The sequence below is a fragment of the Ranitomeya imitator genome, chromosome 8, assembly GCF_032444005.1.
Source record: "Ranitomeya imitator isolate aRanImi1 chromosome 8, aRanImi1.pri, whole genome shotgun sequence".
NCBI classification, from domain to species: domain Eukaryota; kingdom Metazoa; phylum Chordata; class Amphibia; order Anura; family Dendrobatidae; genus Ranitomeya; species Ranitomeya imitator.
This window is the reverse complement of record NC_091289.1, coordinates 170,892,658-170,907,217: the sequence shown is the minus strand read 5'-3', so window position 1 is coordinate 170,907,217 and position 14,560 is coordinate 170,892,658. Positions and strand designations below refer to the sequence as shown.

The 14,560-nt window shown below is 41.6% G+C and overlaps 1 protein-coding gene across 1 annotated transcript; it reads left to right on the top strand.

The window, feature by feature from the left end:
- The first annotated feature begins 5,175 nt into the window (after nucleotides 1-5,175).
- Nucleotides 5,176-13,269, top strand: BSND (barttin CLCNK type accessory subunit beta). The gene is made up of 4 exons (XM_069737833.1): nucleotides 5,176-5,549; nucleotides 6,870-6,958; nucleotides 10,764-10,997; nucleotides 11,698-13,269. Exons 1-4 carry the CDS (start codon nucleotides 5,373-5,375, stop codon nucleotides 12,104-12,106), a joined length of 909 nt encoding a protein of 302 aa, XP_069593934.1. The 5' UTR covers nucleotides 5,176-5,372; the 3' UTR covers nucleotides 12,107-13,269.
- Nucleotides 13,270-14,560: the final 1,291 nt, after the last annotated feature.

The window sequence follows — 14,560 nt, the reverse complement described above, 5'->3', positions numbered from 1 at the left end:
GCGCATCACCACGACTGAAGGTAACTACAGGTCATTCACCTACATTCCATTCATTCGCCAGGTTTTTACAGGCAGGAGCACAGCTGCATTAGCAGAGCTTCTGCTTGTAAAATTAGTTAACCCCTTCAGATGGATTTACATTGTGGGATGTGACAGAGCAACGGAAGGTATGGGATATTGTTGTTTTTTTATTTTACCTTTTTTACAGAACGAGGGTCTTCAGGTGGATTACCAGTATAATAAAATATTACAAAAACCTGTGTATTTATTTCATTAAAATACTTTGTAATAATGTGTGCGTGTGTTTTTTAACCATTTCATACTATTGGATTAATAATGGATAGGTGTCATAATTGACGCCTCTCCATTATTAATCTGGCTTAATGTCAGCTTACAATAGCAAGGTGACATTAACCCTTCATTACCCCATATCCCACTGCTACACGGGAATGGGAAGAGAGTGGCCAAGTGCCAGAATAGGCGCATCTTCCAGATGTGCCTTTTCTGGGGTGGCTGGGGGCAGATGTTTCTCTCCAGGGGGGGGCAATAACTATGGACCCTCTCCAGGCTATTAATATCTGCCCTCAGTCACTGGCTTTACCATTCTGGCGGAGAAAATTGCGCGGGAGCCCACGCCAATTTTTTCCACGATTTAACCCTTTAATTTAATAGGTAGAGTGCCCAAATTTTGCACATACACACTACTAACATTAGTAGTGTGGAATATGCAAAAAAAAAAAGGGATATGAGATGGTTTACTGTATGTAAACCATGTCTCATATCCTGTCGGGTTTGTGAAGGAGATAGGAAAAGCCGGCAATTGAATTACCGGCTTTTAAGCTATCTAGCGCTGTATGAAATATTAATATATATACATATATGTGTCTTACTGATATATATATATATATATATATATATATATATATATATATATATATATACCACTATACTATGTGTAGACATTTATGTTAGCTATTCTATTCTAACCTGTCAGTGTGGTTTTACTCTACACCGCACTGAATTGCCGGCTTTTCTATAGAACACCGCTGCGTATTTCTCGCAAGTCACAGTGCTGGTCCGTGTGTAATCCGTATTTTTTCTGGCCCCCATTGGCGTATTTTTTGCGCAATACGGTGACAAACGCAGCATGCTGCATTTTTCTATGGCCGTAGAACACCGTATAATACGGATCAGTAAAATACGACTGATAGGAGCTGGGGCATAGAGAAGCATTGTACCGTATGCAATCCGTATTTTCAGCACCTCTCTTACGTCTGTAAAACACGCTAGTGTGATGCCGGCCTAAGGCTAAAACTGATATGTAGCCAACCACGGCTACATATAATTTAGCTATATGAGAACTTGTCTTATGAAACCACCAAGTTTCTGCGCCCACAGTGACTGTAACCAGAAAGCGTGTTCCCTTCTTGGAGTAACGTTTGAGTTCTGCATTAATGACGCAATTTCTCAGAGGGGTTCACTACAAACCCTAGTGTCTCGGGTAGCAATCCCTGTCTCAACCACCTTATACAATCTTATTTGTTTACTGGAAACCTCCAAGGCTGTTGCATCTCCAACACTACAGAACCAGATTTTCCAATGAATGACTGCCACCTGTCTCCTCCTTACTGGAAACCAGCATTCGAAAAGCTAAATCTTCTTACCCCCGGAGACGAGCGGCGTCAGAGATCTGGCTGAATATGTATATTAGGGGTGATCGGTCAGGTTTTGACTCAGGACTTCTCCAACGCCCATCACCTTTCCTGGAATGACTCTTTGTGGATGTGACAGCTGAAGGAGTGTCTGCGATAATCACCTGTATTTATACTCAATAAACAGGACCTGCTGCGGACAAAGTGCTGTCATGTTCACTATTTATGGTGACAACAGTGGAGTTATCGGGAAACAAAAGAAAGCGTTCACGTTAACTGCTCCACACAACGTCAATCGCAGGTAATGGTTGTGGCTCAATGTATAAATAGGGTTTATGCAAAAGAAAAATATTTTGAGCAATAGTGATGAACGAAGGTGCTCTGATAAGGTGTTATCTCAGCATGCTCAGGTGCTAACCAAGTGACTTTGGCCTGCTCGAAAAATATGTTCGAGTCCCTGCAGCTGCACGTCTCACGGCTATTCAACAGCCGCAACGCATGGAGGAATTGCCTAACAAACAGGGAGTCCATGCACGTGTTGCAGCTGTCGAACAGCAGCCGCAGGGACTCGGACATATTTTTCGAGCATGCCAAAGACGCCTTATCCCAACACGTTCACTCATCACTACACATAAATCTCACTGTGTAATATGTACAGCTTTTTTGTGCTGTGTCCAGTGAAATTTCCAATACCAGGAGTGATTCTGTGACCAGTCAGCCTGATCTAAACGCCTGGTTGTGGCTGAAGGTCAATACTTGGAAATCCAGAGTGTCCTTAGAATTTTTACGAGTGCATTTATTCTTCAGGTCACATCACGAATCCTTATACTATAGCTCAGTGTTGGCCACAGAAAATCCTCTTAGAAATATCCAGAAGCGAAATATAATTTAACCCCAGAAAATGAGAAATTGTTAATTGCACTGACGTATAGCGATGTCCGCCATTGTTAATGTGGTGGATTTGCTGCTGATTTTGTATAGGAAATAATGGACAATAAACTTAGGTAAGAATCATCTTTTCAGTTTTAATGGGAATTTTTTTTCATGTTTTATAGAAAAGGAACGGATTAGGATGGGAAAGAGATCGGAGAATTATGTGTACAAAATGGTATGCAAGTGTGTGACCAGTGGCCACAGGCAGCCTGCTAAATACCAGAATGTAACATTAGAAAAGAGCAAACCTCATCTTCCCCTTATCATTATCAATTTACAATTTCTTTCTTTGGAGCTTTTTTTTTTTTATTTGTTTATTTTTTTAAATATATCGTTGAAGACGTCTAGTGTATGTTATGTATATGTTGTGTTACTTTGTACCCTATGTTGACATTGCACCTTTTTTTCCTGTGTGTATTCGGCTGGTACATGTAGTGCTCCGCCATACCCTGTCACATCAGTGGGCAGCATGAATGATAGTTTCCTGGCTGCCTACTTGCAGGAATAGTTGCCAGGTCATGCCACACGCCCAGGAAGAGCCCGGCACTGACATAGCTGTATGGATTTTGGTGCCAGGACGCTGGGCTATACATTGGTAGAAGGGGCAGAGGCGAGTCTTCCTAGGGGTCTTATTTTGGTCTAATAAGTGGCCTATTAGTTCCAGTCCAGTTAAGCCAGTGAACCGGTGGAATCCAAAGGGAGAGTGTTACCCCCAACTGGCTCTTGGTACATAGGCCAACTGTCCCTTACGTGTTACGGTAAGTAAAAAAGGGTCATCCGCTGAAACTCAACCTCCACATTGGGAGATGAGTACCCCCGATGACATTGCATCTACCCGTACCTGAAGGGACGTGTTCACAGTGCTGATCATGCCCCTGATGCAGTCATTAGAATACGACCCATGGATGATGCCCGGCGACCATGTGTGCAGTCCAGCAGGTATGTGTAGATATGACGTCACTGACTGACGCATTGATGCAGGACCTTACTCTCATCATGCGGACCATTGGGTGATGCACATGTTTGCAGAGCCGCATCAACAGGCAATTCAATTCTATGAAGGCTGTGACCTGGCAGCTGCGAGGACCCACGGAGATGCTGGCCTCCGCATAAACAGGGCTGCTCGGCAGACTGTAAAAGAGGGCTAGCTTCCCAGAGACAAAAGCTTGCAGGCAGTTTTGGCACAACCGGATTTTCAGTTGAGTCTTGGTCCCCGATAGAGGACTGTGAAAGTGTGAACAACAAAAAGTAAAGTTTTTCCACTATCAAGTGTATTGTACGCCCAAATGGGAATTGCAACCATCAAGCGTATTGTGTTATCTGTAACCATCAGAACTAGCATGACTCCATAGAAATATAGAAGCACTAGTATGACACCTCGAAAAGTGCAGATCCCGTAAAATACAGAAGCACTCCGATGACATCTGTGTGTTATCCATTCTTTTTTTCAATGTGGCCATTGGAGAGTTTGATCCTCAACATGGATAAAGTAATACATGTCTTCATTTAAAAAAAAATAAAAAATTTGAGGGAGACAATTGGTCCCCAAAGAAAAAACACCTGAAAAAGCATATTGATTATAATAGGTCCATGTTCTATCATCAAAAATGACCGACCGCACACGTACCCCCCATTAAACGCGCAAAATTGGCTTTAAAAGGAACCTGGCACCCCCAAAATCGAAGATGAGCTGAGCCCACCAGCATCAGGGGCTTATCTACAGGATTCTGTAATGCTGTAGATGAGCCCCCGATGTAACCTTAAAGAGGAGAAAAAGAGGTTAGATCATACTCACCTGGGCGTCGCGGTCCGGTCCGATGGGTGACTCGGTCCGGTCCGGGGCCTCCAATCTTTTTACAATGATGTCCTCTTCTTGTATTCATGCTGCGGCTCCGGCGTAGGCGTACTTTGTCTACCATGTTGAGGGCAGAGCAAAGTACTGCTGTGCGCAGGCACCGGGAAAGGTCAGAGAGGCCCGGTACCTGCGCACTGCAGTACTTTGCTCTGCCCTCAACAGGACAGACAGAGTACACCTGTGCCAGAGCCGCAGCGCGATGACAAGAAGAGGACGTCATCGTTAGAAGATGGGAGGCCCCGGACCGGACTGCGACGCCCATAGGACCGGACCGCCCCCCCAGGTGAGTATAATCTAACCTCTTTTTCTCATCTTTCAGGATACATCGGGGGCTTATCTACATCATTCCAGAATGCTGTAGATAAGCCCCTGATGCTGGTGGGCTTAGCCCATCTTTGATTTTGGGGGTGACAGGTTGCCGTTAATTAGATTATTCTAAAAATAAGTTTAGAAGTATCATCAAAAGCACAGGAGCAGGTAAAGCACATACCAATTGATAGCATTGTATACATGTATACATAATTAAAAAAAAAAAGGTGAAAGCTCCTGTAAAGATTTACAGGGGTACAATATAATATGGTGTATGGCACTGGCAGGCTCGGCACAGGTCCGCAGTCATTCATTTATATACACAACAGGTCTAGGTGTAGACATTCCTGGGTATTTATACCTCCAGGGAAGGTGAAACAGAGGCGGGCAGCATCGCTGGAGTGGAAATTTCAGGAGACTATTTGCATTCATTTCAATACTTTTTAGAACTGGCTGGATCAACTTTGGTCAGGACCGGTCTACGTCTGATTGTGGAACGGGCAGTAGATCACCAAGTACAGTAGGAGCTCTGTGACGCCTGTCGCTTTAATTCCATCTTTCATACCTGGACGCCTTCGCTTTTAATAACCCCCAAGGAAACTTTTTTTTTTCTTCTGGAGGATATGGCAGAGGATAAAACATTCCGCTACGGACTCATCGTCCTGGGATTTTTCTTGATAATGATCGGCATGTTCATTATGAGTGTGGAAAAACCCCAGATATACATCACATTCTGTTGTGTGGGGGTCTTACTGGTGTCTGTAGGGATCACCTGGAGCATCTGTCAGTGCTACCCCAAGGTAGGAGCATGGCCGCTTCTTCTATGCAGCTCTTCATGTTTCCTTGCATGTTTAAAGATTTTAGGGATGAGGAGTAATATTAGAAGAGGGTTTTTTTTTATTTCTAAATATTACAGCTAAGGCTAGTTTCACACATTAGTTTTTTGTGTTCAGGCTAAATCCGGCCAATTTGTAAAAAAAAAAACGGATCTGGCGCAAATTGTGAAAAACTGATGCGCCGGATCCGTTATTTAGCAGGATCCGTCCTTCTTTAATGCTCATGGATTTTTGACTTCCTGATGTGTGAAAGTAGCTTTATAGAGACACTTTATACTATTTTTTCGTTATTCCAGATGACTCTTCAGAATAAGCTGTTGTGTGTGTGAACATGGGGAATAACACCATTTCTGGCCATTATATGTATAACTTGTATCCTGCGTCCTTCACCAGTTTTCCTTGCTACCTCTACAATCCTCTCTGATCTAGTTGGTGAAGGCTAGCCGCTCTGATGTGTCCCATCACAAAGTTGTTAAAAATGAGCTTATAATAAGATTCAGAGACCGTTGTGCACATATACACGTTATTATCACGCCAGGTGAGTTATTACGGCCAAAAATGCCATAAAGTTAAATATATTAAAATATTATTAATAAACTTTCTTTTTTAGAAAGTCAGTGTTTATAATCAAGGTGCTGTTACTCTTCTGTGACATTATTCTAGTTTCTTGACTGTGCACATAATGTGGCATCACTGTGTGCAAAATTCCCTATTATACTATTAAATTAGCGTGTATAATAACCATTTCGTTATCAATACGCTGGCACATCATTGTTTGATATTCCACTTATGTGACATTATCACTGTTCTGTCATATGTTTAAGCACATCGTTTGACATTACCATGTGCATTATTCCCATTCTACATCACTTTAATATGTATGACTTTGCAGTGTTTGTTATCCATGTACTATGACATCATCGTGTCTGTTATTTCTTGTGCGTGACATCGCGGTTTGTATTATCGTACGGCTGTAATGATGATTGCTGTATTGTGACATCACTCTACTGTATAACCTCTCTGTTCTGTGACATCACCGTGTTTATTATCTCTTTGTTGTGACATCATTGTGTTTCCCACCTCGGTATTGTGACATCACTCTGTGTATTATCCATGGGGTGTGATATCATTGTGTGCATGATTAGATTTTGTAACCTAACTGTAAAATTTATCGCACTTTTACTACTAGCAAAAAAAACCCGTCAGACTAAAATTGCTTTACTTTTTTTTTTTTTTTTTTTGCATTTCTATATATATATATATTTTTCTGTAACATTTTTACAGATCACATTTGTCCCGGTGGATATGGAAACTGTCCCTTTCTCAGAGAAATCTTCTGCACTGGCTAATCCTGAATTTCCCCAGAAGCAGTGGTATGTCTCTAGCAGACTGAATGATGAACTTTACATAATTATTCCTACAGATTATTCCTCATGTCATTTACTCCAAGGTCAAACATTATTACGACGTGTAAAGTGGAAAGTATGTAGAAGTTTATCTAACAGGCACATCATATTAAACTGGAGTGAAAACAAGGAAGTTTATTATCAGAGATAATTCAGGAGAAAGGTAGTGTATAAAGAATAGAAACGTGATATATACTCATATATATACTCATGCTATTTAAATAGGACCTGTCACCAGGTCAAAAGTGGCCGTATTTTTCTCGTATCTTAGTCCCATTGCTCCCCTTAGTAGTCCATTTTTTACTTTTTATAATCCACCATACAGTTTCAGAGATATGGGGCTTTTAATTTAGTGCTAATTTTTATGCTCCTTACAAGGGGGCGTGGCTTATAGGGTAATAATGCAGAACATTCTGAAGACACGCCCCCGAGGAGCCTGTGAACAACTTCTCCTTGATAACAAGCTTAAAAAATAGCATTGAATAAAAAGGACCATATGTCTAGAACCGTATGGTGGATTTAGGACAAAAAAATTTGTATACTCAGGGGAGTGGCGGGAATAAAATAAGGGCAAAAAAAACCTGGAAACTTTCAACCTGGTGACAGATCTGTCACTAGATGTCACAGCACAAACTGTACATGTTACATAATAGATCTCCTGTACCTGATGCGATGGTGTGATGGCTGTGTAATTTTCGTTCAAAGTTTTCCCACCTAAAATGCTAAAATTACTATTTTAACATAACAAGGAAAAGCCTTAAAAAGGGTTAAAGATCCAGTCTGATGTAGGCTTGTGAAGTAAGTACACCAGCCACATCGGGTCTTAGAGATCCATTTAAGAATTTTTATAGTTTGTATTGTGAAATTTGGTGACATTTGACCTTTCAAGACTACATATACCTTCCCAACTAGTTTGTTTTTCCAATGCATCTTAAGAGCAAACTGTTATCTTGTTTACAACCATTATATCATGTTGAGTAAAACGTAAACCTTTGTGTCTCCATGGTTACAGACTACAAGTAAACCTTGTGTAGTCTGATCCTGCAGTTGTTCAATGGCCAGATGTGAGGTGTCATGTCTGCATGGTTAGCCTTTAACACGGTTTGTTCACAGTCTGTTAATATAGAGACACATAGGCAAGGATACCTACCGTAGAGGCTGACCGTAGAGGCTGACAATAGAGGCTGACCATAGAGGCTGACGTTGGCTCTTATTCTGTTCCTAAGAAAAAACTGGTGAAATGTCAGGAGGCTACCAGAAAAAGAAGAGAGATGGTATATTTTTCATGGATCATAAAAGTGTCCCAAAGTCTCCTGCAAAGCAGAACTACCAGAAAGTTTCTTGTGCATTGTGCCAGGATACTCTGCCATGAGACGGAGCTTGTCCAATCCTACAGGGAGAGACAGGAATGGACATATCATTAGTGTAACCTGTGCAGCTGCACAGGGGCCCAAGAGGTAAGGGGGCCACATCCACCTCCAAATCTAGTGGAATTGTTCCTTACGATGGCCTACAGTGGCATATAAATGTTTGGGCACCCCTGGCCAAAATTTTTGTTATTGTGAACAGTTAAGCAAGTGGAAGATTTAAAGGAACCTGTCAGCTGTTTTGGCCTATATAAGATGCGTCCTCTGCCTTTCAGAGCTTATATACAGCATTCTATGATGCTGGCTATAAGCCCCCAATCCGACCTGAAAGAGAAGAAAAATAATTTTATTATACTCACCCGGGGGGCAGTCTGGTCCGATGGGTGTTGCAGGTCCGGGTCCGGCGCCTCCCATCTTCTTGCGCCGCCGCCCTCCTGCTTGCTTCACCGGCTCCCCGGCATCGCGCTCCGGCGCAGGCGTACTTATCTGCCCTGTTGAGGGCAGAGCAAAGTACTGCAGTGCGCAGGCGCCGAGAAAGGTCATAGAGGCCCAGCACCTGCACACTGCGGTACTTTGCTCTGCCCTCAACAGGGCACATAAGTACGCCTGCGCAGGAGCGCGATGTCGGGGAGCCTGTGAAGCAAGCAGGAGGTCGGCGGCGCAAGAAGATGGGAGGCAATGCACCAGAGTCTGCTAAATCTTTGTGAAGGTCTTTTGCAATCAAGCGGGGGTTCTGATTGGCCTCTCTAGCAATCCTACGAGCACCTCTCACTGAAATGTTGCTTAAGGCCCCTTCACACATAACGATATCGTTAACGATATCGTTGCTATTTGTGACGTAGCAACGATATCGTTAATGAAATCGTTATGTGTGACAGCGACCAACGATCAGGCCCCTGCTGGGAGATCGTTGGTCGCTGAGGAAAGTCCAGAACTTTATTTCGTCGCTGGACTCCTGCTGACATCGCTGGATCGGTGTGTGTGACACCGATCCAGCGATGTCTTCACTGGTAACCAGGGTAAACATCGGGTAACTAAGCACAGGGCCGCGCTTAGTAACCCGATGTTTACCCTGGTTACCATCCTAAAAGTAAAAAAAAACAAACAATACATACTTACCTACAGCCGTCTGTCCTCCAGCGCTGTGCTCTGCACTCCTCCTGTACTGTCTGTGAGCCGGAAAGCAGAGCGGTGACGTCACCGCTCTGCTTTCCGGCTCACAGACAGTACAGGAGGAGAGCAGAGAAGCAGAGCGCAGCGCTGGAGGACAGACAGCGGTAGGTAAGTATCTAGTGTTTGTTTTTTTTTACTTTTAGCATGGTAACCAGGGTAAACATCGGGTTACTAAGCGCGGCCCTGCGCTTAGTTACCCGATGTTTACCCTGGTTACCGGCATCGTTGGTCGCTGGAGAGCGGTCTGTGTGACAGCTCTCCAGCGACCAAACAGCGACGCTGCAGCGATCCGGATCGTTGTCGGTATCGCTGCAGCGTCGCTTAATGTGAAGGGGCCTTTAGTCTTTCAGACCTTATCTTGACCTCCACTGTTCCTGTTAACTAACATTTCTTAATTACATTTCAAACTGAGGAAAGGGCAACTTGAAAACACTTTTCTTTCTTCTTATAACCTTCTCCTGCTTTGTGTGCCTCCACCATTTTCATTTGACGGTTTTTGGCACAAGGTTAGAGGATGCTGGGTTTTATAAAGCTGGGAAATTTGCATAACATGGCCTTTCCTAACAATGATAGTGAAACCATAACCCTAACAGGCTAAATCAAGGTCTGATACCTTGGTCAAAGTTATGCGAGCACACAAATATCCAAGGGTGTCCAAACTTTTTTGCATTGGCCCATTTTCCTTTTTGTAATTTCTAAAATGTAAAAAAATGACAATATATATATATATTTTTTTCCTCAAATACAAAGGAAATGTGTCCTCTTTAACTTTAGGCCTTTTAGAGATTATTTAATCTTCAACTTGCTTAACTGTTTACAATAATAGGGGTGTCCAAACTTTTACATGCCACTGTATTAGACAACAAAAGGCCCATATATTGTTCTTGCACAGGGGCCCTTTTCTGCCTGTGTCCACCAATGTAGTCAACAAAGAGGCTTAGAGAGGCAAGGTCAATATAAAATGGTGGGACTCCAACAAGGCCATCTCTCAAAAGGCATAAAACAGGGGAAGTAAAAGTGGCCCAGAGATAAGTAACTTTTGTTGTAAGGTACTTTGTTATGAGGATTATTTTCTCATTTACCTTAACCTGAATATTGCTAAAAATATGGCTGTTTTAGGTCAGCTTTACATTTTGCAATAAGCACAGGTAGTGCATAAGACATGGGATATAATAAGACATGGGATATATGATAATGCACTGGACTATTTTTCCGCATTTATATCTTATTAGGGCTACCACACCTTACACAAGCGCTAAAGATGCTGCGAAATACGAAGCCTCTCTACCATCGTATGAACAAATTCACATCAAAGTGGAGGAGCCTGGAGAAGACGACCTAGTCCAATCAGTCCCTCTATTACCGCAGTCAAAGTTGGGGGATTTACAAGCCAAGGTAGAAGCCAAGGTAGAGATACACAGGAATTCAGTCTGCAAAGAAGAGAACGCGATGCTCGAAGCCAATTGGTACGTAGCAACAACTTACTGGAAAGTGATCACGAACACATAAATCTCTGTTATCATACGTGATGTCGGCTGGATCCTGTACGCTAAAACTGCTAGTAGTGACGAATTTAAAAATATCAGATGGCGCAACATCTACGATTATCGCAAAGTGATCAGACTTCTACAGTCCCAGTGTCTGGAGCGGGTTGTCATGTAAACACAAGTATGAGATATGCATACTTCCTGCCACATTCCAACTAGTCGTGCGCAGCGTCGTCTAGTTGGAATGTGACCGGAAGTATGCTTATCTCATACTTGCGATCACAGGACCACCTGCTCTCAGCGCTGGAGAATCTGTGCATTCTGTGAGGATTCACAAGTTTGCAGTCACATAGAGTGATTGCAGACTTTTCGTACCAAATCTGGACTGGACAACCACTTTAAGTTAGAGCTTTTGGAAGAAGGGAAGGAAAAAACAAAAGGGCAAAAACAAAAATTGGCCACATCCTCTGCTAAAAGAAGGGTTTAGTCCAGCTCACATTAGTACGTGATCTAAAAAAAAATTCTATAACTTCCATTAATCTCAATGAAGTGGTGCACATGCGGTGAACTACATGACCAACATCCATTAGTTCCCTCACTAGATCCTACACTTAGAAAAACTCTCAGTGACATTTCCTTATGAGGTCCAATCTCAATTGATTGCTTTTCTTCTTTGTAGCCACTCCGCACCCCTTGTCTGTCTTAAAGAAGACACCAACCTTACAGCATCTGAAGATGGCAGAAGTTGTACGTCATCTCTCCACAGCAGCGATGATTGGCAGAATGACCGGCCGATGATGGGGAACTCTGGGCCTGAGCTACAAGGTCCCATCTCTGGAGAAGGAATCGACCTCATTGATGAACCTGGACCAGAAGCAATCAAAGTCCAATTGTCCCATGAAGTAGTGGACCCTGAGGTGAAACATGAATGCAATCCATGTCCCCACTACATTGGTAAAGAAGAACCAGGACTTGCCTCATTTATGCCGGGTCCTAGCCATGACTCTGAGATTGATGACCTCTACTATGGGATGAAGGATGAGACGGACAGTTTAGTGCCTGGGGATGAATCAGACTTTGATCATTGATGATGACCATCTCAATGGACGCCTAGATCATTTTTATTTTCAAAAGTCAGGCTCCCATCACAACACATGGCAGAATTTATAGGGAGCTGGAGTATTTATTGGATCCACTGTAACTTTTATACACATGACTAAAAAGGATCGTAGGCAAGATAATTAACCAAAGTGGCACGTACATGACAAGGTAATTTATGGGGAATGTGTTATCAGAAAATTACCTATTATATTATTATTACTATTAAATTAGTTTTTTTAAATGTTATATGCATTAAAAACATGACCATATTTTTTTTTCATATCACTCAACAAAATTTGTAATCTTGCAATTTTCACACTGACCATGAGGGCTATTTTAGACTCTGACTTGCTGTTGATTGAGGAAAAGTTTTCAGCAGGCTCCTTATCAACACAGGCAGGATTGCAAAGACAGTTCACACCTCTATACACAGCTGATAGCACAGGATCCACCAATCACAATGTGATTTCACAGCTCACCTGCTCCCCTTCCCTTCACAATAACCTTTGCACACGCTTATTAGATGCTTCAATACAAAAGACAGGGTTTGAGACTGTTCATTGCTGCTAATGTACATGTGCATTTTCTGAAACAACAGGAAGTTAAAGTATTAAAAAAGCCCCAGTGGCCGGTGTGAAAAGTGCAATGTTTCACATTTTCATTTATTATATAATTTGTGAAACGGAAACAACACATTGGCAAAAAATAAAATAAATACAGTTAACAAAGAGACTAAATTTATGCAATAGCTATTTTTTTTTATAACCCATTCAATTTAAGGGGTTGTCTTTTCTAGACAATTTCTATTTATCAGAAGATGTCACCCAAAGTTAAGCTGGGACTGGGACGCCCATTGATTGATTAATAACGGAGCCACTTAATTAAGTAGCCACACATTATATTAAGAGATTATTATGCAGATATCATAAAAGGCAATTGTCCTCTTCATAGTAAGTAATTAAACAAATAGTATATATTACTAAATATAATCGTAAAAAAAGAAGAGAAAATATGGTTGTAGAATTAAACAAAATAATTTATAAATAAAAACTTATACATAATCAAAATAAAAGTATGCCCGGGATGGGACAATTATGTTAAAGGCTCATAAACTGAAGACAAATAAAATAAGTATGTTTGATGTTTAGTACTTTCTTTGGATAATTATCTTACTTTCAAGTCACTTTTCAGAGCAAGCTGTCCTGTGTACATGACGAATAACACTACTATTGGATATTACATGACCGGTATCCTTTCATTTCACCTTTTTTCTCCGTTGCAATCTTTATCTTTTAAAGACAATCTGTCACCAGGTTTTTGCTACCCATCTAGGAGTTGCATGATGTAGGGGGCAGAGACTGTGATTTTGCCAATGTGTCACTTTCTGGGCTGCTTGCTGCAATTTTGATCAAATCAGCTAAGCATGCATACACATAGGATAGTTGTAAAACTGCTGGAAGTTAGAAGTATGGCTAGCTTTAAGGTTCTTGATCACGGCAAAATTGTGAGCACGGAGATAGATCTGCACTTATAGACCCACAGATTTATCATGTGCTGCCATATGGTATTTTTGCACAATAAGTAGTAATGTAATGACACTATTATCAGCTGAGATTTATCTACTTGTAATGTAGGTAAATTCAATTGAAACTGCATTGTGGAGGCCTCTCTGGCTGACTGAACATCTCTGCAGGAAAAAAAAACAAGTGGTGCTCTCATGGGGAGAGGTTTGATGTGAGATAACCTCCAAACAACACTTCATTAAATGTGTGTTCATAATAAACACTGCCCTGACCAAGCTGTGCCCTTCATGCTGGGTGGAAGGGACAGTGAAGGTGATATGACTGGGGCTTGAGTTGAGAAGATATGAATGTTGCAAGCCAAAACAAAAATGGCACGTATGATATTATAAAATATTTTCATCATGATGAGTTATATGTTATCATTGGCTTTTGTAGTGTAGCTATAGGAGGTTCAGAAGTTGCAGCTGTTCATGCCACAGGGGGCCCTTTGGCCCCTGTACCAGTTGTAGATGACCAGTCCCATACCATAAAATTGTATTTTTATCTTCCTGTGCTCCTGAATCTGGCAATGTTTTTCTTGAATCCCGCTCCATGCCACTCTAGAAATGTGTCCCTCTCTTCTCTGTATATAAATCTCTTTTTTTTTTACCAAGAGGGTATATTAACTTATAAATTAATATAATTGGGGCGCATGCCGTTCCCATGGCAGTGCCACAAGTTTATAAATAAAATATCACATACATAAAACTATGTAATGGAGTTTTCGAAGATGCCTAAATATTTCTTGTCTGTCTTGAAAAACCTCTTTAAAAAGAGACTGTCACTTCCCAGAAATACGTGATTTTTTTTAACCTGATCTAAAAGGTTTTTTTTTTGCAGTTTTCCTGAATCTGGCATTTTTTTTAGTGGCTGAAATAT

Excerpts from the sequence above, each read along its gene's own strand:
- BSND (XM_069737833.1), top strand. The coding sequence starts at position 5,373 with ATGGCAGAGGATAAAACATTCCGCTACGGACTCATCGTCCTGGGATTT. Across the intron at positions 5,550-6,869 it reads TCTGTCAGTGCTACCCCAAG|ATCACATTTGTCCCGGTGGA; the intron begins GTAGGAGCATGG and ends ACATTTTTACAG. Across the intron at positions 6,959-10,763 it reads GAATTTCCCCAGAAGCAGTG|GGCTACCACACCTTACACAA; the intron begins GTATGTCTCTAG and ends ATATCTTATTAG.